This window comes from Brachionichthys hirsutus, chromosome 19 (genome assembly GCF_040956055.1).
Source record: "Brachionichthys hirsutus isolate HB-005 chromosome 19, CSIRO-AGI_Bhir_v1, whole genome shotgun sequence".
Classification (NCBI taxonomy): Eukaryota; Metazoa; Chordata; class Actinopteri; order Lophiiformes; family Brachionichthyidae; genus Brachionichthys; species Brachionichthys hirsutus.
This window is the reverse complement of record NC_090915.1, coordinates 6,054,714-6,082,576: the sequence shown is the minus strand read 5'-3', so window position 1 is coordinate 6,082,576 and position 27,863 is coordinate 6,054,714. Positions and strand designations below refer to the sequence as shown.

At 43.6% G+C, this 27,863-nt stretch overlaps 1 protein-coding gene across 1 annotated transcript in view; it reads left to right on the top strand.

Annotated features, from left to right (window-relative positions):
- The first annotated feature begins 3,883 nt into the window (after positions 1-3,883).
- rgs3a (regulator of G protein signaling 3a) overlaps positions 3,884-27,863 on the top strand; it is a 55,985-nt gene continuing 32,005 nt past the window's right edge. The window contains exons 1-10 of the mRNA XM_068753180.1: positions 3,884-4,132; positions 6,370-6,451; positions 6,767-6,872; positions 7,152-7,584; positions 9,210-9,249; positions 9,948-10,240; positions 11,144-11,221; positions 13,930-14,041; positions 17,023-17,066; positions 25,488-25,622. Coding sequence (XP_068609281.1) covers positions 3,884-4,132; positions 6,370-6,451; positions 6,767-6,872; positions 7,152-7,584; positions 9,210-9,249; positions 9,948-10,240; positions 11,144-11,221; positions 13,930-14,041; positions 17,023-17,066; positions 25,488-25,622 — 1,572 coding nt within the window. The remainder of the gene's footprint in view (positions 4,133-6,369; positions 6,452-6,766; positions 6,873-7,151; positions 7,585-9,209; positions 9,250-9,947; positions 10,241-11,143; positions 11,222-13,929; positions 14,042-17,022; positions 17,067-25,487; positions 25,623-27,863) is intronic.

The following is a 27,863-nucleotide window of genomic DNA, read 5'->3' as shown; positions in this document are numbered from 1 at the left end:
GAACTGCAATCGGGAATACTGGCTGTCCGTCTGTCCTTGTGTTTACGGAACAAGGAATGCCATTCCTTCACAAGCGTCATGTTCAGGCGTAGTTAGCATCAGCGTTTTCAATACGAGCCGACGCAATTGTTCCTCGGCTGTCATTGCGCTGTTCGCTCCTTCGCTCAGTTAACAGAGCGCGATGCTTCCAAACGCCGTCACTGCCAGCTCACCTGCCAGTCAAAGACGATGCAAACAGACACAAGGACACAAGGACCTGTCCCACAGAGGCCTTCCAGCTAAGGCAGGAGTCTGAAATATTTTCTTCTGCTCCACAGTGCTTGATTGGTCACCTTTTAAGGTGCATTATTTTACTGTAGAAAATAGTTATGTATAAAAAAAATGTCCTCGTCTGGATAAAAAGTATATTTCAGTTGAGCTCAAAAGGGCTTATTTTATTGTGCGATATTAATTGAACACAATTTTATTCAAATTATAACATTTACACTGTAAACAGTTTGATTTCCTGTCTTGCACCAGATGTTCACTTGATGTCTGACACACACATTGAAACACACACTGCCAAGAACATGTCGAATACAGTCTACGAGACTGATGCAAAGAAACACCTCACAAAGTGATGCTAGATAACTTATATGTGACCCTGTACTTTATATATGTATATATATATATTTGCATTGTGTACTATTGTGTTGTAGCATCGCCGGCAACACGTTGGCTTTTTTTTTGTGTGTGACTCTTACATTGCTGCTAGAATAGCAAGTCATATGCAGAGTGAAGATGGCAGCAATGATGTGGCGCAGCATTAAAATGGAAAACTTTTACATCCATGTTTGTGAATGCTCCTTTCCTCCCCCCCCCCCCCCTCCCCCCTTGTTCCCTCTCTTCCTCTTTATCTCCGGGTGAATCAGAGCAGCAGATTATTGTGTAGTTTCTGTGGGACAGTCTCGGGAGAGTTAAGGGAAGGGGGGGAGGTTGGGGGAGGAGGGCATTCATGGACTAAATTAGCAGAGAATAGAACATCTTTTAGACTTTCCCTTCTTTCTGTACCTTTTTCTTTCGTATTTCCTCCTCTTTGTTATTGTTGTATTTCTTTGTGTCTTAATTTACAGGCATTTGGAGCAATAACAAAATCTTAGTGTGGGGAAAAAAGCAGCCTTTCCTCCCCTCAGTAACCTTCATCTCCGTCTGCTGTGTCAGCTTTCACCCTCAATGCTTATGGATAAAACAAGTCTCTCCATTCATTGGCATGGAGCAAACGAACAGTTGGAGAATATGCCCCTCGACCTCTCTTTGCTTGTCAGCCGGCATTAGCTCCTAAAGCATCTCTGTGAAAAATGAGTCTGACACTTCTGTCTGATGGGCAAAGATGGGCGGAAGGGTGAGGCGAGCTGGAAATAGGACAGAGAGGTTCTATTATCCGGCTGGTGTCTCCGGACGTAACGAAGAGTTTCGTGGCTGGAGCGTTTCTCGGTTCCCGGGGGTTACTCGGTGCTCCCAACATCTGTAGGTCCTCTGTTAAATGCGGAAGCTCTAAGAGCTTATCTGCGCCCCGTGCCGTTCACTGACTTTTAATTTGTTGAAGTTATGACCCAACCCACCGACAGTAAATGGGATGCAGGAAGCTCGTGGGCTTATCACATTGTAGAGCGAGTCGGCCATTAATCTCAGGGTGTGATTCCAGTCCTGTCGCCTCCTCTCCACATGTTGTGTCCTTCATCGACTCCAGATCGCTCCAGATGGCCTGTGCCTCGATTTTCATTTACCATGGATGTGATTGTGGTTCTCTAGAGGTCAATGTTGCATTCTGAGCGTTCCATACGGAAATAGCTGCTCTAACCTTTGCATGAATTGCCATGTTTTATTTTTTGGGTGTAATTTCATTGAGTCCGAGTGGCTTTGATATTCGCTGGATCTTTTTTTGTCCATCGTTTTCGGGTTCTCGCTCCCGTTCTGCTCCGTTTCACCTTGAATTTATTCAGTAATGAGTCGATGTAACTGTCACAGTTTTGATTTAAGTACAGCCTGAGCTGCAACCCCGAGCTTGACCTCATTCCCACCTTGTCTGTTCACTGGCTCGGAAGATGCCTCCTCCTTTTATTTACGTCAGAAAGAGATGCATAGGAAGAGAAAGAGAGGGAGGACGGGAGAAAGAGAGATGGCAAGAGCGAAATGGAGAGAGAGAGAGAGAGATCCTAGATTTCTAAACACCAGACTGGCTTCTTCTGGCTCTCAGCAAAGCTACTCAAACTCTCTTCTTTCACTCTTCTCCCTAAGACATGCTTTCTTCTCTCCCTCTAATCCGTCCTTCTGCCTATTTAGAGGTGAACAGCGCAGCGTGAAAGCCAGAGAAAGTGTTTTTTGTGTGGTTGACGGGTAACCCCGGCCCTTTTGAAAAGGCAAACAGGGAAAATCTGCCATTGCTATTGGCATGAGAGGATCTCCGCTGCCACTTTATTGGCATTATAGAGACGCTCCTCTTTCAAACCGCTCTTTCTCTGTCACTTCTCTGTTTCAATTCATGAGCCAGACTTCCAAATGATGAAAAAAAAAAGAAAAGAGTCAAACCAGGAATCCTCGGGGTCGCCGAGTTAGACCAGCAACTGTTTCAGCAATGCTTTATCAGGGTTTCATTGCTTGAGCTGCATATTCTGTGCAGATTAGTACCTGCTTTTCCAGGCATATGGTTATTTAAATTAAAACTAAAAGTGATGCAGATGCAGGAGTTTCTGTACTGTGCAGTTAAGGCTCGGTGTGTGTGTGTGTGTGGGGGGGGGGGGGGCAGTTGAAAAGAAAAGCAGAGGAAATATGGACGCTGAAAACATAACAAACAAGCATAATGTCTGGACAGAGACGTGGGAGTAAACTGGAAAGAGGCGTGCAGCGTGATTGAGGTGTATGTGGGCGTCTGTGTGAGTGAAGTACGTTGCCAAACACTAAGAGCGCTTTCGTTTCCTCTGGGTTGGACAATGCGGCCATTAAAAATCCTTCGACTGTAAAGTCATAGGCGATCAGAAACATTTCTGTTTACTGTGCAAATATGCAGGACTTGAGACTTCCTATTAAAATACTTCCTTTCTCCCGCTGCTTCACGCATGTCACACCTTTGCCACCTATTAGTCACTACAGCGTATATTTTGCAAATGACTGAGAGCTATTGCAACTCTCCCAGCCTCATAGTGTGGACTCAGGAAGTAAACGGGCCTTATCAGGGGCAGACACACAAAGATATCCTGGCTGTGCGGTGGCGAGGTATGCGTAAGTGCATGTGTGTGTGTGGACGGACGGGGGGGTGGCGGGAGCCACTTCCTCCCATTCTTCTGCTGGTGAAGAGTTCCCATGAGCGCCCCTGCCAGGGAGCTGCAGTGTGGCCTGAGCAGGCCGAGCTTGCACTAGTGTCGCCTTCATGACGCCGCCGGGCTCTTTCACACGGCTGCTCTCAGAAGGCACCGGTGCGAAGAACTACTACAGGAGTGGACAGGACGAATGCAACAGTAGAAGAAGAAGAAGAAGAAGAAGTTAAGACTGAACCGAATTCTTGAAAAGTCAAGGGTGGACATGATTCTGCAGATGAAATCCACTTTGTTGAACGGCGTGGCTGCATGCAGACCTTGACTGGATAATAGTGCAGTTGGAGGTCAGCGGCAGAGCAACGCCCAAATTCTGCAGAAAGAATCGTTTCCAAGAAAATTGCATTTAGACTCATTTTGGAGAGTTGATGCAGACTGATGGCCGGTCTGCCTGGAAGGTCTCCAAGGGCGTATTTTGTTTTAATGTAATTCCTGTGCGTCACATTATTACCCCTGAATCGCTTCGGCTGGACTGCCAACCGGGAAGAGAAATACCCTGAACGCTGCGATATCGGACGGCTGACACTGCGGAGATGATTCATAACACGCTGAAGTCCACCCAGCAGTCGGAGCACAGCCCCAGGAGGAGCACCCCCTCCGCTGCACAGAGGAAACTGTGGAGATATTCGGGCTGCAGAGGAGCTCGCCAAGGGGAGAGTCACCGTCGTAGCGTCTGTGTGCTGGCTGCAGACTTGAACTCTGGAGGAGGAGGAGGAGGTGGAGGTGTGATACACACGATCCACGGGCTGTGCCACCTCTGCATCGGATGTAGGCTCCCTCAGGTGTGTTTGTGTAATGGAGAGCAAGAGGAGGAGAAGCGGAATACGCTTTAAGTTGCAGTCTCTGATGGGTAATTTTGTTAGTTAGCAATTTAGTGAGCTGTCAAACTGTCTCAAACAAGAGCAGCGACGTGGCAACATCTATAGGATCCTACTTCCTGTGAGAAGTAAGACATATTGGAAGGGGGAGTCATTTTTTTGGGAGCGACTGCCGGAGATGTAAGTGATGTTATTCTGAGAGGAGAGAGTGAGCTTCCTGTCCTCTTCATTATTCATCGCTCACAAAGAGCAAGAACCACAGCAGGAGAGGCGGAACTATCTGTCACGATGTGAACTATCCTGACAAAAACAAGAACAAATGGCGCGCGTTTGTATTCGTGTGTGTTTATGGGATGCTGTCCTACACTCGCCGTCTAACCGATGACTGGCAGGAGTTCTGCTCCAAGCATTGTGCGGTCGCATCCGAAAGGATGGAGGAACCCTGAGGCGTGAATGCATGAAGGGAAAAGCATTCATAAACACACACACACACGTTACACACTAAATTCAGTACAAGAAAGTTCACATCTTCTACAGTAGCTGTGATTATAAATTTATCACACAATCCTTTCTCTTAGTTTTTTATTTTGGGGGGGGGGATATTTCCTGCACTCGGTGATCTTTAACCATTCATAGCTGCCCATTCATTTTCACTAAAAAATCTCTTGCGGTTTATGCATAGCAAGAAAGATCCTCAGCTCAAAGTGCACTCTGGTTTCTTGGAATATTTCCAGTATGAAAATGATTCCTCTGCTTTTTGTTGACAAGCGGGACTTCTCCCAGACATGGATTCTATTAAACACGGAAAAAAGAAATAACAGCATGGAGTTTAGATGAGTCGGTCCAAATAAGTTGCCTTATTGACCCTAACCCACTTAAAAAGACAAAATAGCATCAACAGATGATGGATGGATGCACCCTCACATCTTCAATGTTTTCTTTCCCTTCATTTTAAAGCAAATATTCAAAAATGGACATTGATTGTTTTCTTTAAGACGGTACCATTCGTTCCTCTATTTGTCTCCCTCATCTTCGTCATCTTTCAAAGTTTCCTTGCACTCTTTTGTTACTCTTCTCTCCCTGTGAGCCATATTTGCATCCCCTTCCAGCAAATTCTGTACATTCCAGATATTCTGGGATTCAATGTTTTTTTTTTTTGCATCCATATATTTCACACACCAATATGCACACAGTAGTACTAGTATAGAACTCGGCATGCGCTCCGTGAGTGAAGATAAGGAGTCGTATGTTTAGTCATGTGTTTAAAACACTGCTTACTTATAGCTTCAGAGGAAGAACGTCAAGCAATTCATCACAAAGGCTGCCCTGACGTCGTCTTTCCTTTCTAAACACACAGCAAGGTGTGAGTAGAATGACCTCAGTGCTCTCAGCATAACAATCCTAAACACAATATCACATCTAAGGTAAATCAAGTATTTGGAAAGGTGTGTGTGTGTGTGTGTGTGTTTGTTTTGGGCCCCTGGCTGTCAGCAGATGAGATGGAAATTGCGATGTTTTCGATGGACCTGTTGACTTTGGCTCAGGCTGTCGGGATCGGGTACCGCATGTTCGACAATGCAGGGTCAAAGAGAAATGGAGATGGTGGGATGCAGCCGTCAGTGTTGTTGTGTGTCTGTGTGCGTCACGACTAAATGCTTAGTTGATCTTATTTGATTTGGACGGTTCAGCCAACTGGAATCCATAAATTGCACCAGTTAGACAGAAATCCATTTTTTTGTAATAAATTCACATTAGAATTATTTTTATCAAGCTATATATTTTTTAAATACATTTTGCATTTGCATTTTGTGGTGTGTAGATTGTTTTAGTTTTGTCAGTACGTCATGTTTACTTGAAGAAGCTCTTTTGTGCTGTAGGACTGTTTTTTTGGGGTACACATTCTAAGTTACAGAATAAATCTATCTTCAGAAGGTTCCGTATATTCAAGTCTTCTTGGACGACGGGACGGAGCGTCTCCTTCCATGGCTCCGTATTGTTTTTCCTTCTAATTGGGTTCACCAGCAAAACGCTGTCTGGGCAAGTTTAATAGGAAGTGGAAACAGAATACAAATCCATTTAATCCTCCCTTTGTAAGGAAGTGGACTATTTTACCAACGCTGCTACTTCAGGCACAGATGGACTGAATGGGGTTCCTGTCTTCCTATCCCATAATAATCTGTTTGCTCGTGGGTGTTTTGCAGGTGACCATCCTTCGAGGAAAGGATGGATACGGCTTCACAATCTGCTCCGACTCCCCCGTCAGGGTCCAGGCTGTTGATCCAGGCGAGTTTGACATTGACGTGTTGTGATGTTCTTGCACTTTTATCTTCCGGTTTTGGTTTTGGTTTTCTTCTAAAGTTAGCTTCCAGTTCTTAATTGCATTCTGTTACCTACAACCCAGAGTTATTGGTTTAATAATAAGTATAAAAAGCTTCACATCGATTGCTGATACCGTCCCAGTGGGGCGAAGAGCCGCGAAGCAAACAGAACTCATGTGTGTGTGTTTCATCTGTGCAACAACTTTCATTCAGCTTTAATGCATGAATCAGTTATCAGTGTGGGGATGATGATTGATGATTGATCGCTTGTCTCTGGCAGGAGGTCCAGCAGATCAGGCAGGTCTGCAGCAGTTGGACACGCTCCTGCAGCTAAATGGTCAGCCTGTGGAGCAGTGGAAATGTGTGGACTTAGCCCACGCTATCCGGTAACGAGTCCAACGCAATGGGATTCACTCTGAAATGTTGGAGAATCATTTTGCATGAATTTATTACATTTATGGACGTGAGTGATTCGTAATCACCTGACCTTGGATTAACAGATTGTCCAGTAGAACAGTCACTCCAGAAATTAGATTTTTTTTGTTTTTGTTTTGCCAGATTAACTGCAAATTTATCACATAGCATTTTTAATTGAACCTAAAATTATTCATTTGCAGATACACGCCATGGGCTTGATTGATCACCGTCTTTCTTCCTCTTTGTAGAAACAGCGCCGGCGAGATCACAGTGGTCGTCTGGCGAACAGGCCCCTCGGCTAAGCCTAACTTTGAGGGCCTCATCCACCGGCCCTCCTACAAGCCATCCACCTCAAACTACGACGCACCCTCGCCCCCGACACGGAGGCGTGCGCCAGATGTCGGCACCAGCAAAACGCCCCCGGCCGTGCCGCCCCTCCCGGCCCACCACCGTGCCACCGCCGCTCGCAGACTGCTGGTCAATGGCTCCGAAGCCGGGCACAGCGGTGGCGTGGGCGTAGGGATGCTGGGGTGGGGGGCCCAGGGAGGTTCGGCCGAGGAGCTGGATGGGAAGTCGCGACACCTCCATCACCCTCACACTGCCACGCTGAAGGGCACCAGGGTGAAGGCGTCTAACGGGGACAACTACATCATCCTGGCCCCCATCAATCCCGGAAGCCAGGTACCGCAATCTGGTGGTGGGCTGCATCTTCATCATCTCCTTCGTCCCCCTCATCCTCATCACGGTCATATGGTGGCTCATCCTAGATATGTGTCCTTACCTTACATCCCTGGTGCTGACAGATAGAAGGACTGTATATGTTTAGTGTTTCGGGGCTATTTGATTTGTACCACACTGCGTACTCTACCATCGGTGTAACGTACACAAGATAATAACACATAACATGTAGTGGTTAATAATACGCTGTATTCCTGCACTTTGTGAATATTTGACAGTATTTTTTATTACATGTACTGCTCATAGGTAAAAAAAATATGCATATTACACAATTTACCTTCTAGATATATAAATCTCTGGGCCGTCAATTATACATTTAAAATAAAATGATAAAACCATTTAAGAAATATGATTAATTCAACATAAATGTAAAAAAAAGAAAAGATTATTAACATATTCCAAGACTGCATATGGCATGCGTATGACAGTAAATGCACCGTGTACTTCTATTTTTATTGAGTGACATCATGTACATGAGGTAAAGGTTTGATTGGAAAAATACAATAAAGCAAAACATTCATAAAATCAAAAAGACTGAATTGAATTCCTCAGCTAACAGAAACGATACTAACCATTATCCAACAGTTGGAGACGCTCCCCGCATCAGTGCCATCTGCCGTTTTGGTTTTCTACAGCCTACATTTTCTAAGGAGTTGCTCGAAACTTCCAAAATATTTCAAACTAAATAGTTTTTCTGCCATAACTGTGATTTTTAGTGACATTGAACTGCCTAAATGTACTTTCCCTCCTTTCTGTCTGCCTGCTAATAATTATTATCTCTGTTTCTGTGACTGTGTGTGTGTGCGTGTGTGCACCTCACGTTGTTTACATTTTTATTTTTATCTACAAACGCTTCTCAGATTGAGGTTTGTTTAATGGGCGTCAGGATGAAATTCAGAGGGACGATAATGAGACAAAGTCTGGTTGAGCTTTTGGACTCAGATTAGAGGCACATGTTGACATTGTGAGCAAACGCTCCCGTGTAAATAGACGAGGGGAGCGTTTGGGGTATGAAACGATTTTAATGATGGCCATCACAGGCGAATTATACCGCGGGCCCTCTGGAAATGGGTCACGATGCTGACACAATATGATAGTTCACAAACAAAGTCCGCAATAGAGAAATTATTTAAAAACAAGCGACTGATTATGTTTCAGTGTTTGGTCTCAGTTAGCTGATGCTGAAGCGTCACGACCTTCATCGCCCGGCAGAGTCCAGCTCAAATGAAACAGGCTCAGAGTGCCAGATACGGAATTCCATGTCGCGCAGGAAACTACACATTCTTTTGCCCAGCTCGGTGCCAAATGCCAAATTAGAAAGAATGTGCATGAATTATATGTTTATTTGAATAAAGATAAATAAGATAGTACAGCGTGTCCCAAGGAAAGCCTCTCCAATTCAGATATCTTGATGATTAAATATCACATCATAGAGTGTTCTGAAAGAGCGTAGAGATAATCAATACGGTGCCGCATTTCGTCAAGCAATAGTATTCTGTATCTTTCTAGATGTACTCTGTATAGAGCCTGTTTATTATTAATGTCATTTAATATCAATCTTCTTTCAGATCTTGAGGCCTGTTTACCAAGACAACCAGGGAACATTAGGTAATTATTTCCTTAGCTTTGGACCTTATTATCTTGGATCCAGCCAATTATTTATTCCATTTTTTGCTTCCCATTTCAGCTTCTTGTTCTATTCCTGGATGGGATTAAAAATCATTTAATATCTGTCAACCAGAAACGTTTCCAAATTAAACTGACCTTAGAAAAATAATGAATTACAAAAAATACTTTGGATGCTCACAGCCAAATCTTCCATCCTAAATTGTAAACTTTTTCCACCTTTCTTTGTCATCCTGCAAGACGTTTTGTGTTGTTTTTCTCAGGAAACTGCCCAGTATGGTGTATTAAAATACAAAACATATTTATATGGTCTGATGGTGAACAGAGAGCAGCGCTAACTATTGTATTCTGGTGATAGAATGACCCCGAAAACAGCTTAAACGCAGCTAGAGCCGTGCCACAAGGCCGAGATTCAGTCCTTCTCTCCTGTTAATTATATAAAGATGAATAATTAAACAAGATATTGTTGCTATATTGTACACTAGTAATGGTAGGTGGATTTTATTCATGTTCAATAGAGCATGGTCAACAGATTCCCCCGTTTACAGTCGTTAAACTAAGCTAAACTAAACACTTCCTGCTTTAATATTAGAGGAAAGACATGATTGGCTGCTCCATAAATGGTTCTAGAAATAATATGTGACCCTCACCTGCTTCACATTCCACTTTTCATTCCACAGCTGCCAGGCTGTACCCCAGGAGACAGGCCTCTGGCCCACAGCCCCAGGGTGACGGTGACGGTGACGGAGGAGGCCTCTCCAGTCGCACTGGCTTCCTACGCCGGTCAAACAACTCCAAGACGACAAAGGCGCCGTCCACCTCCACTAATCCTGGTGTGTCCAACCACCTACAGCAGAGTGCCAACTTTCCCAATTACCAGAACTGCACCATCGTCCGTTCCCACACCCCACATGCAAGCTACGGATACGTCAAAGTGGCTCCCAAGATCCTCATCTTTCCCATCTTTGTTCAGGTGAGTCAGATTTGATGGATGTTTTTTTTTTTTTTGTCTGTCTCATCGCAAGGACTGAAATCTTAAAAGTTACAGGAGCGCTAGGAGAAGAGAGCCGGATGCCATGCAATGACCGGACGGCGACTGTCGAGGCCTTCATTTCACAGGCTGGGTTTTCTGGAAGTCTTTGTTTTGAAATGAAAGACAAGGAATTCTAACCGTTAATGGTTCTACAAAATGTGCATTTGTAGGTTTAGCCAGACGCTACTTTACCCACATTTTACACAATATGATGATTGATAAATATTAGCAAGCAGAGGTCGACAGAGGCAGGTGGCCCGCCAAAATAAATTGAACACTGTTGTGTTAAAGCAAATCACGTGGGGATAGCTGTTAAACGGTTTTTGCACCCACTGAAGGATTTCAGGTATCTGGGGGGGAGGGGGGGGGGGGGGGTCTTTGGGCCATTTGCACAGACCGTTTTGCTACTTCCTATAATTCATACAGAAACTCGCACCCCTTGCTCTGCTTCACACGTTTTTGCAGAAATACCACAAACACACGCAGGCCGAATCGGCCCTCTGCCGCTTACCGGGCCTGAGAGGAAGTCCTGTCCTCCCACGTTGCCCCGCCAGCTCAGTTCAAGTGTGTCGTCATCCACAGACCACACACACTCACTTAACAGCTCCCTTCATTGTCATAGAAACTAGTTTCGGTCATGTTTTCAACAGTAGAGGAAATCACTTTTCTCTTTTAGATGTTCCGCATGCCGATTGGATCTGAGCACCAAAAAATGGATTTGGTACTGCAATCTTCCGTTATTATTTAAATTATTGCTATACAAAGTTTTCAGACATGAAAGGTTTGATTTATAAATGAAAGAGCCTCAGAAACGTATCTTAATTGCTGTAATTTGCCGTTCAGCCTCTCGACCTGTGCAGCCGAGCTCTCATCACATCTGAGGAGATGATGCTGCACGAGAGCAAACACCACTGCCTCAAGGTAAGCAGCAATTCCTGCTGTAAATATGGGTCATGTCGCGTGCATGATGCATGTCGTCGTGCTTGTTCGTCGGGGGTCATTTTGTACAAAGAGGTCTGGATGAAGATTTGTAATTCCTCTGAACTATCAGGATCAAATCTGTGGATCAAAATGAATATGTTATGGACCGATGCGAGGGGACCCCAAGGAACAGAGGACAGAGACGGTGCAAACGCGACTTGATGTTTTACTGATAAATGCTCATCAGAAGAGTCACTATCCCGGAGCTGCGCACGGGTTACGGGGTGGCTGGAGCCCAACGAAAATACCCAGTTAACAAAAAGACACAGCCAAAAGAACAAACCAAAAAGCAAGCTCAAGTACAAACGGTTAACAAACGGAAAACGCGACGCACGACCTGGGCGCACAGATCGGCTGCGGTCGGCGACGGGGAGCGGCAGAAGGACGTTCTGTACGCAGAGACGTGATCCATGCAAAACAGTCCAACTGGGAGCAGCGGGCGGAGCAGGGCTTATGAAGGCTGGTGGTAATCTGCCTCAGGTGTGTCCGGGGTGACCGCAGCCAATCCGTACGCCGCAGGTCCTGGAGTGAGAGGCAGAAACAGGTGTGCGTCATAAGGCCGATTAACCAGTGCAGCCACATGACCCTCACAGAATAACTGATAAAAAGATTAAAAAAAAAAAAAAAGGTGAGAGCCAGTGATAGAGAAATTCTGTTTCATGTGAGTGAAGAAGCTGCGGCTCCTCAGGTATGTGGGAAGTATTTTTTTTCCATGTGTCGAGTGTTGAGAAGAGAAAGTTGAGAAGTATCAGAAATTCAAAAAGTTCTTTTTTTGGCGTCACGGTTCTCCGTAGAAGGCGTTTTATCTGCTAAGTTGGTTCCACTTGCTATTCTGATGAGAACAACTGTAATAATTTAAAGCAGTGATACGATGACTAAAGTCGAGCTCGTGCAGGAAAACGGCCAATATCTCATGTAAATAGTTTATCCCCATTGAAGTACTGCTACGTACTGCATTTTAAATATTTACTTTACCTTCGTAAAAGTCCAGGAGTGTTTTAAAAAAAAATCTAAAATAAAACTTGTTATGCTGGTCAGGTTTTTATTTTGTTATTTTAAAGTTGCAGAAACTCTACCCTGCAAAAACGATAATTGGATTTGAATAAAATTATGAAATACACGGGTTTTTTGTGGGGATTTGGAGAATCCTTTGTGCTTTAATCTTGTTTCTGCAGGAACAGGTTCTCTATCTGGGAAAAGGAAATGAGCATTTGCACTATTATTTTATTGGAATTGGACTTGTGGCTTATGGAAGGTAATTCTGGTGTCTCCCTGGGGTCGGTCATTAAATCAATATTTAACCACCAGTCTTTGTCAGGAGGGAGTTTCTCTCTCTGCTGGGCAAAGCCGTTTTCTTCTGATAAGATCAGGCAGGTTTAACTTTTCACTCGCCAAAGTCTCTGAGATTTTAACAGAAACTCTAAACAAACCCAAACACTTTCATGAATTTCTGAGCACAAATAATAACAACGGCAAATTTGATTCTGTCAAGTCCAATCCAATTGATTGAATAATTGAGTAATCTGCATGCATTATGGGTAAATTGGCTCTAAATTTCCCGTAGTCTCACAGAAGACTATAAAGTCTCTTCCTGCGTTTGCCCTGTGATGAACTCGCTACCTGTTCAGGTGTATCTAATGACGGAATGATTAGAGAGACTTTAATTCACTTGTATTCTTCTTTAATGAGACAGATTATTTATTTTATGGCCAAATAAACATGAGAGAATGACTTCAACTTAAATCATGAAAGCACACTTGCAAAGTGCTGGTGTGTGTGTATGAATTTATTGTGTATTTCTCTGCTCGTCTCATTTGCTTTGTCCTTGTTCTTTACTCTTACTTCCTCCCACTCAAACCTCCCCATGCACGCACACACACAGCCTACCATAGACTGGCTTCATCTGAAATACCCCCTCTGCTATCTCAGCCTTCAGAGGAAGCCACAGAAGAAAAACATCGTCTTTAAACGGTGCCCATCTCCATGAGTAACACTCTATGGCTCTTTCTGTCTCTTTCGTCTTCATGCATCGCTCTGAATTTTCCTTTTTAATGCTTCTCATTTCCTCTCACGGTGCAGAAGCATGACAACCAGCCTTGTCGTGACACACTGCAAACGCATCACCCTTGAATCTTATCTGATATGAGATTTGTCCTTCGCATCTTATCAGGGTTTATTTTGCAGCAGCTCCTCAATGTCAAACATTGGAAATTCACATGTTATTATTTTTGCAGCCACTTAATGTAGCTTAAAGTATAATGAGCCAAAAAGGCTTGAGGGGCTGTTTTATGGCACTTCTTCTAGAGGAGCTGCAGCATCCATCTGCAGACACCGGGACACGCCTGTCCTCTAGCTGCCATAGTTTACCGAATGCAGACATTTGAGAGGAGGTGCACAATGAACTTGGACAGGGAGGTGCATGAAGGATCTGACCATGAAAAGAAGGCTGCGTTTGAAGCGGCCTCCAGATGGGACAGACTTTGCGGTGCGTTCGGTCCTCAAACGCAGCTTTCAAAAGATGCAGCCCTTTGATAGGGACGCAACTGATGTTACCTTTTCGCAATTTTCTGTTTCTCTATTTTGAGCCAATCCCAATCCTCCCTGACGTCCCTCCATCTTGCTTCCTCCATGCTGCTCGGGTGTCGCAGGTCACGGTGTTCGTCTACAGCGACCTGATGCTGGTGACGAGGGAAGACGAGCCGGGCAGGTGCAACGTCCTTCAGAGTCCCCTGTACCTCCGGCAGCTGAGGCTCCAGGACGGTACGTAAGCGCCAAAGTGTGCACGCATCAAACCGGCAGGATGATGGTGATGATGATGATGAATATATTTATTAGATAGAATGTTAGAGTACAAGTACAGTCACACAGTAGCATGTATTACAGTACAAATAACGTCAAACATCCGGTCTAAGAGGAGCATTTCAAAAAAGCCCTTGCGGGCTTGTTTCCGTTGAAAGTCCTCTGCTTTTTAAATTTAAGTTGATTGATCCGTCGATTGCTTTGTAAATACATTTATTGTATTTGCAGATGGTCACAGATTCAGTTTTAGAAGTTAATTAAATGAATGCCGGCTGAACTTAAATTTAAAAAGCAGTGGTTTTAAGAGCTCAGAGGGGTCCGTGAAGAGTTTGAAACATTATGTGTGATGTCAATCAATCCAGGTGATCAACCTATAAAGGGTCCAATAATTGAATCATTGTGCTACAATACATTACTTTTCACCTCCGACATCCAAGCCTGAATAAAGAGGGCGGTTCAGCACACACATTGCACAACTATAAATAAACACAGACTTCCATGATTACAGTGATATTTTCAGTTGAGCTCAACCAGAGGATATTTAGGGAAAGGCTGCTCAACTTCCGGTTGCTTTGTCTTTTTTTTTTTTTTTGCACCTTGGTGTAAACAACCGACTCCTCTGTTAAAGTGTAGAGAGAATTCAAGCCAACAAAGGTGCACAGGGTCCAGGCGAGTCAAATCAACGGGGGGCCACTGTGAACATCTCGGTTTGGAGTGGTTTGCAGGGGCAGGAACCAGACCTCGCTCCCCCTATATTGTGATTTACACCACAAATAATGGCCCTACATTTATTTAATCTGTATGTTTAGATTCCTTAACCATGAAAACAAACATTTAGCAATTGGATTCACATTATCCGTTTAGAAGTTATTCACAAAACACAGTCAATAATCCACAATGATCCACAATTAATGTCCTGGTAAAGGCAGCAAAGTGTCCACAAACAAAATCACTTTGCTGTGAAGATTTACCCTGACTTCAACTGGATCTGCTGCCTCAGGTGTTAAAGATAGAACAAATCTGCTGACCTGCTGCGATGTGGAATTAACTCAGCTATAAGCGGGCGCTTGTTAGAAATCTCTATCTATGATATTAAATCGGCTGAAACCCCATTTTTCTAAAAATCTCGATAATATCAGCAATCGGGATCCGATCTGGATGAAATTTAGTGGTAAGATAGAGATCCCCACCTACACGACTGTGTTAAATTGATCAGGGTTATTAATGGCAGAACAACAATACAACAAGAACATAACAATTTTACTTTGCAGTGAAAAGACCTTGTTGCAAACTGGCCTGAGCTTCTCTGCTCTCTTCTGAGAATCGAAGATCACCAGGGAGGGGATTCGATGGACTTCGCGTGTCTGTTTCTTGAGACACCCCCCCCCCCCCCCCCCCACACACACACACACACATCTCCACCCTGCTGCCTGTCATTGTTATTTCTCTTCAGCGACGTCATTCAGGAAAGAGGTGCAGGGGGATTGTGTTTGTTTCAGCAAGGGCGTGCTTAATGCCTGCGTGTGTGTGCGTGTTGTGTGTCCATGTGTGTGAAATGATAGGTCATAAGTTAAATACATGGGGGCGTGGGGGGCTTTCCTGTGCACCTTAATACTAGGATGAGGAGCGTGGGAACCGCTGAGGAGAGGTGTCAGTCACACATGAAAACAGAATTAGCAACCACATTCAAACATCCTCCTGAAGCGTAACGCGTAAAGATGCACAAAGAGTAGAGTACAAAATGCAAAATACGTTCTTTATTCATTCGGATTTTGTTGAATGAAATGACCATCAGTTCTTTTATCAGGTAACATTAATTGTAATTCAACATATCAGATGATTACTAGGGATTTAAATGACACGGAAACGATTTTAATATTGTTCTGAATTTATAGAGATAATTACTTATTGTTCAGTTTAATCTGAAGACATTGATTTTGTCCGGTTAGAGTAAGACTTATGAGTGTGACAGAGTTGTGCTCCATGATCCAAAAAGAAAGGAACCCAACAGTGACCTCTGCTGGTGATGTGTATGTCTGCAACCGGTGTTCAGGCGAAAAAACAGCAGACTTTCAGTGTGTTCTATATTTATGTTCGTTTCTGCTATGGCTTTCTAGAAATGCCTACAATGTCCAAAGTGCTGCACCAGAAGGAGTCTCTGTTAGGAATCTGGAAAGCCTTCATTCAAAACAGAGAAGGAGTTAAAAAAGTTCAATTTAAGACAGATGACAGTCAAAATGTAAAAAATGCCTCTGGAGAACAAATTATTTATTCAAAGACCAGACAAAACCAACCTTTCTTTTTAACAGAACAGAACAGAAGAGTGAAAAGCTGCAATAAAACAGGGAGATGAGGTGTCGTCTTAATACCTGGGCATTTCAATCAGGTTGGCAAATATTTGGTATTTCTTTCACATAAAAAGTGGCACTTTATGTGAAGAATGTAGTAGTGTCCTCTATAGCCAGCTGGTAAATCAGACACCCGGGCAGACAGTCAGACAGGCAGGCTAATTCTATTGTAGAGTAAGATGATGGATTGGAAAATCTCACCGCAGCGCTGAGCAGCTCCTGAGTGTGACATAAAAAAGATGTCTGGTGTGTGAGCTTAGAGGAAATAAAATAGGAAACATGATGATGTCATATATAGATTGCTTGTGTGTGTGTGTGTGTGTGTGTGAGATGACTCAATGAAAACTATTTGTCTTCGCTCCAGACCCAGAGGCCTGCCTCGCAGGAAGCTGTTTCAGTGAATTATTGGGTGAAGGTCAAAAAGGCTAAGACAAAGTAAAAGCCCCCCCCCCCCCCTCCCATCCGACGGGCGTAGGTTCACAAAATCAGAATAGGAACTCAGAGATGCTATTCTGTTCAGAAAGGAAGGAGATGAGAGAGATGATAAGAGAAGAGGACACAAAGAAGTGAAATGGAATCTCTCTTTTTTTTCAGATTATGCTCAAGAACTGAGATTCTACCTGATTCACATGACCGAGGTAAGAGGAACTATTGTGTGTTTGAGAGGTAGAGAAGGAGCGAAAGAAGGAAAAAGGAGGCTCTTATGTGAGCAGCATCCTTTGCCTGCGCGCCAGAGGGGCAATTGACTCTGGTGGAAATCACATTACAGGGAAGACACAAAGATGATCACAAAGCCCTAATGAAAATGTCTTTTTCTGTGTGTGTCCTTTTCCGATCTGACGCAGAGCTCAGATCTGTTGCATCATGGTACCCAGTGCAGTATAAAGATTAACCGCAATACCCAACACAGTGACATTACAGACACATCAGGAGGTTACACAGACATATGTGATAATCACAAGTAATCTGACAGGTGAGAAGAAAATGCAAACACGAGGCCCGACAGGCTTCAGAACAATCCAATCCCATCAGATTATCGGCGCGTCCTTCTTGTTTCTCTTTGCTCACTAGCAGTTTACAGTTTCTTTCTCCTCTTCTCCCATATCATTGTTTTTAATCCATCTGAAACTGCTGCCTTAACAGTGTGAGGAGGAGAGAAAGTAATTTAGTACTGCATTGATACTTCTGAGTAACAGCAGTCTGGGGGAATTAGTACCATCTAGTAGTCAGCATGCAGATTGCAACCAACTGAACCTTGCAGGAACCTGCAGCTGATGCTGGGTCCATTCCTCAATTTATATTTATTTACCAGAATGTTTATTAAATATGTGTCTGACATCCTGAAATAATATTTTATACTGGTTCCTTAAATTAATTCTGGATTGATCTGTAATTTGTTTCAGCAGAACTCAGAATGGAGAAGCAACCATTTAACATCCTTCTCGCCACAAACACACACATATTGTCACACGAGTTTTAGTTTGAAATGTGCTGCATAGCCTCATTAGACGCTTGTGAATCTTTTCACAGTCCTTTTTTCGGGCTTTTCAGACAGAATGAGAGGCCTGATGTCTGTACCAAAGGCCGGAGAGGAAAAGGCTTTAATATTTTTCTGCCAATTAGGCAACTTATATAAAAAAGAATCTTACGCAACACGGCATGGGAGAGAAAAAGTGAGAGTTTGACGAAGAAAATTCATATTCAACATATTAAAAAGCTCTACTTGACTGGACAAGCTTATTTTAAAATGTTTTATTTCTTCCTTTCTCCATTGTTGCATCATTTCTTTCTGAATTAATTTCTTTTAATATCATATAGTCCCATCTATAATAATAAATACATCTCATGTTTGCAGTTTGACACCTTAGTCTCCTCTCCTCTCGACGAGATCTACTCAACAAAGAAAATCCTTTAATCATCCTGACATTAAATGCAACGCTAGAGGTTTCTAGATAGAACCTCATCCATGTGAGTATTTTTTGGGGATTCGTTACCTCTTTATAAGGAAGCAGAAGCATCTGCTCTTTTTTTTTTTTTTTTGCCTGTTTCTCCTACAATGCTGGAGGTCATCTTATTTTAGAAGTTGCTCAAAGCAGAACTCATCTAACCCAGATTTAAGGCCAGTCAGGGGCGAGTCTTGTGTAAGTGTGTCACTGATGCAGGAAGGAAAGAAGGAAAGAAGGCATTAGCCGTGCAGGTGAGGAGGAAGGCTGTTTGAGATCAGTGCTGCGCTTCACGGCCATTGGAGCATCATCATGGGCAACCTGGCCGACCGGCTGAGGCCCAGGAAACGGTTTGTTGGGGATGGGAGCGCTCTTCAGGAGCGCCGGCTAGCTGACTCTGGAGATGTAAGTGCTGTCCATGGAGGAACATAGAGGACTAGAGAGCAATGTTTGTTTTAGAGCTAAAATCTTTGAACAAGAAAAGATGGCTTGATGGCTTCCATACATGGACGTAGTGAGGGAGGACATGAGAGTGGCTGGTGTTGGGGAGGACGATGCAAAGGACAGGGTGAAGTGGAGAAGGTTGATTTGCTGTGGCGACCCCTCAAGTTGCAGCAGTAGATGTTTATAAGGGCATTGAGGCGATTGTTGTGCCTTGTGTTGCTAAGGTTACTTAACCTTGAGAAGTCATGAGATCAGAGGCTTCAAAATTCAGATAGATGTCGGAAAACTATTTCAAATCTCAGCGTGATGCTTGTGGTATGACGTGGAACAGAGCGGCAGCTGTGTGATCATGTTAACTCAAGCACACTACTGCGTACCAAAATACCCCCCCCCCCCCCCCCCCCCCGCCTGCAATATAATCAAAAAGGCCCGCGAAAGATCAAAGTTATCTTGGTTTATTAGGCTTAGGCTGACGATCATGTGTATTTATTTAATCATTTCAAGTGAAGAATGGTCCTCGGTGCTCAGTGGAGGCCTTGTCTTTATGTGTGTCTCTACTTTATGCCTGTGGGCACATCACAGACCACATGACATGCAGGCAATCGCTTGTTGTCTGAAGGAGGGGTGTGAATGATATCTGCCCAGGGGTCCCTGTCAGCAAAACACCTACTTTATGGCGGCCATCCATGACCAGGGCAGGGCAGGACCAGCCTCTCAGGGGTCCGATTAAACAGAAATGCACCCTCTTTAAGCCACGACTTAAGTGTATTTATTTATTTCCTCTGATTTAATATGTCAGCGGAGATTGGCAGGACTGCGCCGACGGTGGCAATACATCTGGATGTAATCGTTACAAGACCTTAGCGATTTGATTGCTTTGAGATCTACGATCATCCACAGCTTATCCAGCAAAAGTCCTTTCGGTGATTAAAATATCTCCATATTCTCCTGTGCTGTACCAAACCTGCGATATATGTTCCATCAGCTGCAGAGCAAGAGGAAGTTAGCATCTGAATTATTGCTCAGATTTTTATGGGAGAGTGTGCAGAATTAATTTCCAGGCGAATAATTAATCTGGAATTTTCAGGAGCTTTTGCAAAGATTTAGAAATAGAAAGCCTTTTTTGTCATTGCATAGTGGATATACAACGAGATTAGGAGATTAGCGACAAACCCATTGTAAAACACGAGTAAATGCATTCATGAATTCATGTGATGGTCGATGAGCTCACGCTTCGTACGTCCAGCAGTGCCGTCGTGTGCTCATCATTCATTGCGTGCACGCAGCTGCGCACATGCACGCAATGAACTTAGTTTCAGTTTTGTTTTCAGAGGCGTTTCAGACAGAGCTGTTTGAGACTGTCCTGCAAGCATCTGTTTGCTATTTTGACAAAAACCTTTACAGATATTTCATGTAAGTGTCTGGGAACTGCGATACCTCGTGAAAAAAGAGTTTAATATGTGATCTTTAACGTTGAGGCATTATTATATTTGATGCGTTCTGTTTTCCTGTGGAATCTAAAATGTATATTTGTTTATTTGTTTGCAGTTCATCTCACTGATACAAAAGTAACCCCGTGGGGCATTACCATTAAAGCCACACATGATATCAAGGGGGAAGTCACAACTGTTTCGGTGCGCGTTTACGACACCGCCTGCCTCTGTTCATTCAGCTCTTTTAAATGGAACGACTCAGGAATGTCTTGCGGGGTTTTCATAACATCTGGCATGAACGTTTATTATCAACCGAAGATGATCCGATTAAAAGTTCAGGAAAAAGCTTCATAGACGCAATTCCAAATTTCATAGCAATTCAGCCATTGGCTATGCATTTCCAGTTGGCTTGCACAACTCTCCACAGAGCTTCAATCTGGACCAAGATGGCGGAAGAACCTGGCTCAGTTTCATTCCACTGACATATTTATAAAGTGGGAAGCAACATAAAGGATAGTCGGCGATGGAGGGAGCGGCTTTGGCATCCGGACACATTTGTGATTTCCTCTACTGAGAGTCCGCTCGCTGCTTCAGCACCAGCGCTTGTCCTTCACATGTCACTTAATCGGAAGCCGTAAACCCATCAGAGGCTGCGGTTACGAATTCAGTGCGTAGCAGTGAAAGACAAGTGGATTTTATTCATGAGTGATGGCTCAGGAGCGAACTCTAGATGAAGTAGCACTCTGAGCTAAATCCAGTGACGTTCTGCTCATGTTATCTGTATTGTAATGGTCATTGCTCCGTGTGTCCGGGAAATGGACTTACAGCGGTGATACGCTACTTCTGAACTCGCTATGAAAAAAACACTGAAGATTCTCACTCTTCCTGTTGCAGTGTCTGATGGGAATCCGGAAGAAATGCGTCACAGGTTTCCTCTAAACAAAAGCGTTCTCCTCGTATCTGCCTGGGTTCTCTCCAGGTTCTCTGGGTTCCTCCCACCTCCAAAGACGTGTGACTTGGGTGAATTGGTGAGGCTAAATTGTTTGCAGATGTGATTGTCTATCTATATGTGACCCTGCGATGAACTGGCGGCTTGTCCAGGGTGTTCTCCACCTCTCGCCCGTAGGCTGATGGGATAGGCTTCAGTAGATTCCGTGATCCAGATTTCGGATTAAGCAGCGAAGAAAATGAATGAACGGAAAGTTGTGATGGAGGCTATTTCCTTTCCTACGTTTTTTTTTTTGCATGTTTATGTAATTGGGTAACATAAAATAGACGAGTGAAAAGTGCAAACATTAGACACAAATTATGATGAACTAAAAACAAATCGCAACAGCATTTTTTTTTTTTTTTTTAACTTCACCTGAACATTGTTTGCAACAGGTTAGCTCTTGAGCATCCATATAGTGTTGAGTGTAATTGCCGTCCCCATAAGGTCCCACATAAATGCCTGCTGATTCTCTACTATCTTGCGTTGGCTGAGACTGAAACCGTGCTAACTTGCTCTGAAGCTTCTCAGGTGAGCTGTGTTGACAGCAGTCTCGTGGAACACATGGAGCTCATCTACCAGATGGCTCAGGGGGAGGGCTTCAGCCGTGGGGCACTTTAATCAATCTGATTAAGGGGAAATGCTGCCTGTATTTTTAGCCGCTCCATGGCAGGGCCGGTTGCCATTCATTGGATCTTGTTTCATTAGCTCTTGTGTTTATCTCTTGGACTGGTGGATTTATAAAAGAGGGCGAACAAAATTAGGAGCGGGCGTAAGGGAACCTTTAATTAAAGCACGGGAGAAGTCCTTTGGATTGTCTTTTTTTTTTGATGAATAGCTATTCTATTCATCTAAAAATAGAGTGGCTATTTTCAAGTGACAGTCTTAATGCATGGCCTTTAAAACTCAAAAGACTTCAAATATTCAAAGTGACTTGCCCTAAAACGTGATTGTGTCATGATGTGGGATTTATTCGCATCGCAGTGAAGCAACCGGTACAGGAATCTGGTCCAAACGAAGACGCTGGACGAGTTGACCTGAAGACGCTAATGTCATGAACAAACCGTTAAACTCGGTTTACTCTTTGGCCGCTGTGTTGGAGCCTTCCTGCCGACGTGCAGCTACGCCATTGCCAGGAAAGCTATCCCAGACCAACTGTGCAGTAATGCCGTTGTAAAGCATAACAAAGTAATGGTGGTAAACATAAATAGAAGGAATGGACTGGTGGGATGATCGTCTGGAGACATGTAAATCATGAGCAGTCCCCTAGCGCAGCATTCTTCATGAGGATATCGTGTAAAAAAAAAAAAAAAAAAGCACTGATACTGGTGGCCGCCATGTTATTCCAACATCTGTCAGCAGCTGCTATTTCCTCCTTTTCTCTCTTGAACTAAGATGTCAGTAGGTGGTTTACATTACACTTTGCACCACCTCTTATTTACAGACCCCGGACTGTGTCAACACACACCCTTCCTCTCTTTGACATATTAGGATGCAGGTCCTCGTGTCGCGGCGCCGAGACCCGAGCCTCGCTGTGACTCACAGAGCAGAAGGTCCCAGCTGGTTTCCATTTGGCTATTTAGGAGTCATTATTTGTTGTAAATGCATCCCCACAGTGAGGCTGGTCAATATCTTTCCAAACTGGGGTTGTGTGCGCGGATTTTAAAACTGGGTGAGAGTGTCTCTGGACGCAGGTGGATGCAGACCGCTGATGTAGGAAGCTGTCTGGAAAGTTGTGACCATATAAGGCAGTCTTTTCTCCAAAGCATGTTTTTTTTCCCCCTCCGGTTCCAGAGGATACCGAAGACAAAGAAATCAACCATGAGCACATCACATCAGTTCAGTGGGAATCGAAGATGCGTTACAGGAATTGATGTGTGTCAGAAGTTGTTAAGTTGCATAAATAAAAAATGTGTTGGCTTCGAGCGTGACTACGTAACTATGATTTCCTTTTTTTTAATGGCGACAAAAGAAGGGCTGCTTTTGTTGCCCTGAGGAAAATATGAAGTCAAGTGACGTCATCAGTTATGGCAATTAATTACACAAAGAGGGGACACTTTATTAAAGCTTGAAAATGTTATTAATTGATGATCTAAAAAGGATTAAATCTCTACAAAAAAATAAAGCCTTTTTTGTTTCAACATTGTTACAAAATCTGACCTGCTGGCAATGCCGAAGGAAAAGTCATATCAATTCATCATGTCGGAATCAATAATTTCTGTACGAGAATTGATGGCAATCCAATATTTCTGTTTGGACTAACAACGATGCTGCACGCAGAGCCCCGTCCTTTTTGATCGAAGCTTTAAATTTCACGGAAAACCTTTTGGGAACATTTGGACTGAGGATTTATTCTAGCTTCATGGCTATGCACCTGCACCCCCCCCCCCCCCCCCCCCCCCGAGTTTTGTGGTTTGCTGACCTTTCCTGATTGGTTGAAATTCATCCTTTGCGTGAGAATCGATTTATGGTATTTACACTAACAGTGCAACTACTTTGCAGTTGTTTATGTTGGTGTGTGTGCGTGTGTGTACATGTGTTCCGAATATTACGGCCACTGCTGCAGCCTTATAGACTCTGTCCAAATGATGGATATCAGGGGACATCAGCATTAATTTCTGTCCACTCTGAAAAAGCATCTATTTCATCATTGGGCGGTGCGATTGGAAACAATCCGGCTCAATTTCATAAATGCTTCTGCTATCTAACTTCCATGTGTTTTTATTTCTCCATTTACTGTGTTACTGTATCTCATGAACGTTTCTTTATCATTTTGTTCTTTTGTTCCTTGCTTCTTCTGTCTGGCTTAGAACAGAATATTATCCTCTCCCTTTCCCATGAAGGTTGAGTATATGATCTTTTAGACAATGACACAGCAGCAAACAATGATTTTCTATATAAAGAATAGCGTAATGGAGTGAGGAAGAAGTCGCCCATCCCTCTATGTCTCATCTGAGTTCTCCCAGGCTGGCAGCGATTGCTTTTTAGTGCATCTTCCTGTTTATGTTAGTGTTGGTCTGTCCATCACTGTTCTCATGGCATCTGTTTCAACATGGTGGCCTGGAAAGAAACCGTCTAATTTGACATCCACTCTTACAGTCTGATTATAATGCAGCTCATTAAAAAGCTCATAAAAAAAAAAAGAAAATTTCCGCCGTGTTCGCATTTAACTTGGGTTCGATAAAGAGGTTTTGAAGCAACGGACATTATTTTTAAACACAAGCTCTGATTGAACTTCTTTGTCGGTTCAGAGTTCGTTCTTGTATCATCGCTTGACTGACCATGATGTGTCCGGGGGCAGTACCTGGACAATTCCTTCTAGGTTTTTTGAGCTTTTTGAGTTCCAACACTGCATTTTTTTAATAACTTTATTGAGAAAATGCTGTGTATGTGCTTTCTTTTGAGCCAGGAATGAGGAAATAGACTCACATTGTGATCCGACACTGACCTGACCTGAGCAGTGCGCATCGAATGATGCCTCAAAGATTTTAGCCAATCCCTGACGTCTGCTTCCATTCTGACTTTTTTCTTTTATTTGGAAGCGCCACATAAATGCAAGTAGCGATAATAACTTAAAGTCAGAGGACTTCATCCCATATGCAGCTCCAGGGCTGAGATGACACTAACTGGAACCAAGTGTTGACATCCCAGATGTTATTCACCATTAAGTCTCTTCCCTGAACTTTTTTGAGAGGCTTGCTCGGAAGCTCTCTCTCTCTCTGAATTAGGCTTCGAGTGGTTTTTGCGTGTTGTATGTCTTCACAAGAGTCTTCTTTTATCTGATGTAATTCAGCTGGAATAACGAGAGACAAATGGCGCCATGAAGCTATTAGCCATGTAATGTGAGGATGAGTGAGATCAAACACAGATGCTGGATATGCCGGACAGTTACCCAAGAGGTATATTGTCCAATATTTGTATTTCCCAGCATTGATTTGTATTGATTCGTCCCTCTTTGGAGGATGGTATTGACTATTTCTTTTTTTTTCATTTTGTCAGCATATCAAGTTCTGCCTTAAGTGGTGACTTGCCATCATCTGATTTCACTGATTCTAGCGTTTCGCTACCCGGAGCGCCGTGCCACTTTACAGTCTGTGGTGTGATGAAAACAAGATTTGGACAACTGAGCTCGAAGGATCAGGAGACGCATTACTCCTCCCACGGCAGAAGCCTAATTGCTTGCTGTCTTTTCCTCCACCCCTTTTTGCTCCTCTCTCCTCTCCCTTCTCTCTTCCCTTTCTCTCTCTCCAGAAGTGTGACTGCCTGCTCAGCCTGGAAGCTTATTCAGCAGACCAGAAGCGCCGTGTGTGTCAGTGCCTGGAGGACAACATTGACAAGCAGCTCCAGCTTCACAGGAGGGAGCCGGACGTTCCACATTTTGAACAGGTAACCACACACACGCACACACACACACATACTGAGACGCGCGTTTAGGAACAGTACCAGTTTCATCTGGGGCCGGAGATGAATAAATAAACACATGCACACTTGGAAATGCATATTCCCATCACAGACGCCCTGTGAACATCACACACTCCCAGGCATGCGCACTCAATTAGTAACACGTAACACTTTCCTGCGTTACCATCGTTATGATTTTCCACTTGGCGCTAACGTTTCTCTGGGAGGCTTTAATGTCGCTGTTCATCCTGCTGGATGTGAGTCCTTACACCGCTTTAGTGGCTTCTCAACTCAGTGCAATTAAGTCCTGCCTGGCTCAGTGCAGTCGAGCCAAAACAAAGATAGTCACTCGCAAAAAGGAGTTTTTTGTTGGCGATCTTCATCTATATTCACTTGGCTAGATCATTTGTTGTGACTGTTTTAAAAAGTTATGCATTTTTTTGCTAACAGAGTGTTTCCTCAGTGTGTATTAAATCAAAAATAGTACGCTAAAACTATTGGATATTTTTTGTTGTTCAATTAAATAAAATTCATTTTTATTTGTATTTGTCCAGATCATAACATAAAGTTTACATCAAGGCAGCTTATGTGTGTATAGCAAGGAAAGACCTGCAGGGAAAGGTAGAACCCAACCACCAGAGCAGGCACTTCGGCGATGGAGGCAATGAAAAACTTCCCTGTAACAGACAGAAACCTTGAACGGAACCTACGACTCATAGTGGGCTGGCAGTGATGGTAATTGTTGGACAGCGTCACGGACAGACGGACCTGCAGACCGATACAGAAAGAGGGACAAACAGAGGGAGAGAGATCACAAGACTACGGGGAAGAGAGAGAAATGAGTGGAATGCATTTATAAAATGTGAATCACCAGATGGGGAGGGAGAAGCTCAGTGTGTCATACGAGGTCACACCAGCAGGCTAGGCCTGTGATAGCGTATTGATTATTGTATTGATTAACTATAAGCTTTGTTAAAAAGGAAAGGCTTTAGTCTACTCTTGAACACATAGATGGTGTCTGCCTCACAAACGGAATCAGGGAGCTGATTCCACAATAAAGGAACTTGATACCTCAACATCTCAACTTTAGATGGCTCAGATTATCCAAAATCAAATAATAAAATGAAAACTGACCACGCTGTGACAGTTGTGATGTTGTCACACACACATTCTTATAAAAAGGAGGTGATTGTTCCACCTCAGTGAAATCACTCCCAATGACTCCCCCCCCCCGCATGTCCTGCACTGTGGAATAGTGGATACAGCTCCCGCGTATCTTACTGCAGTTATTACAGGAATTCTCAGAACAGTACGCTACTGTTAAATGGAAATCTGAACAGTCCCAAAGGCAGCGGAGCACATTCTTAATCATAACATTTTACATCTCGAAAAATTAGATCACTTTTGATTGCATTTCTCCAGAGTACCTTTGAGGCAGATGGTTTGTGTTCAGCTGCCTCAAATGTGTTTAATTGTGTGCAAATCCGCTTTGTAGTATCAAGGGCCTTCTTCCTAATACATGTAGGCATTATATTTGGATAGTTCATATTGGTAAAAGTGGAACACAGCCTGAGTTATGGATCACGTGACAGACGAGTCCGTAATCTATAATATTTGTAAAATGTATTTTAAACTTTTTTACATGGATGTTTCAGAAGACACTGTATATCATATTTATTATTCACCCCCCCCGTTTGCCATCTTTCATTTACGCCTCTTTTGTTTGCAAGGCATCGATAGATTTTCTATGATCTTCCCCTTTTGAGTTTGCATCTAAAAACACTTTATTTAAAGGGCCATCTGGAGTGCTAGATGACCTCAACCCCCCCCCCCCCTCTAAAGAAACAGGATGCATTATCACACATGGGAGCAAGCAAAATAGGGGAGTAGGGTTTAAGAGGTAGTGCTAAGGGGCTAGATTGGGATTGGACATTTATTTTTCTCTCCACTTGTCTCAGAATCACAAGACAGGAAAATGTTGACACTGAAGAATAAATCTCGACTGTTGAGTCAACAGCGGAACTTATTTTGAAAGTTGAATCAAGCTCGTCTCGGACGCGCCGTGTCTTCCTGACAGCGAGGGAGCATTGTGGCGAAGGCGCTTTAGACTGGCTGGTGCATTTCCGTGGTGTCAGGAACTGCGTTTGTCCTCTCCTGCACAAAGCCGAGGAAATCCACACTCAGCTGAAGCATGCACTTTATTCAAGAGTTACGCGTGCAGATGGA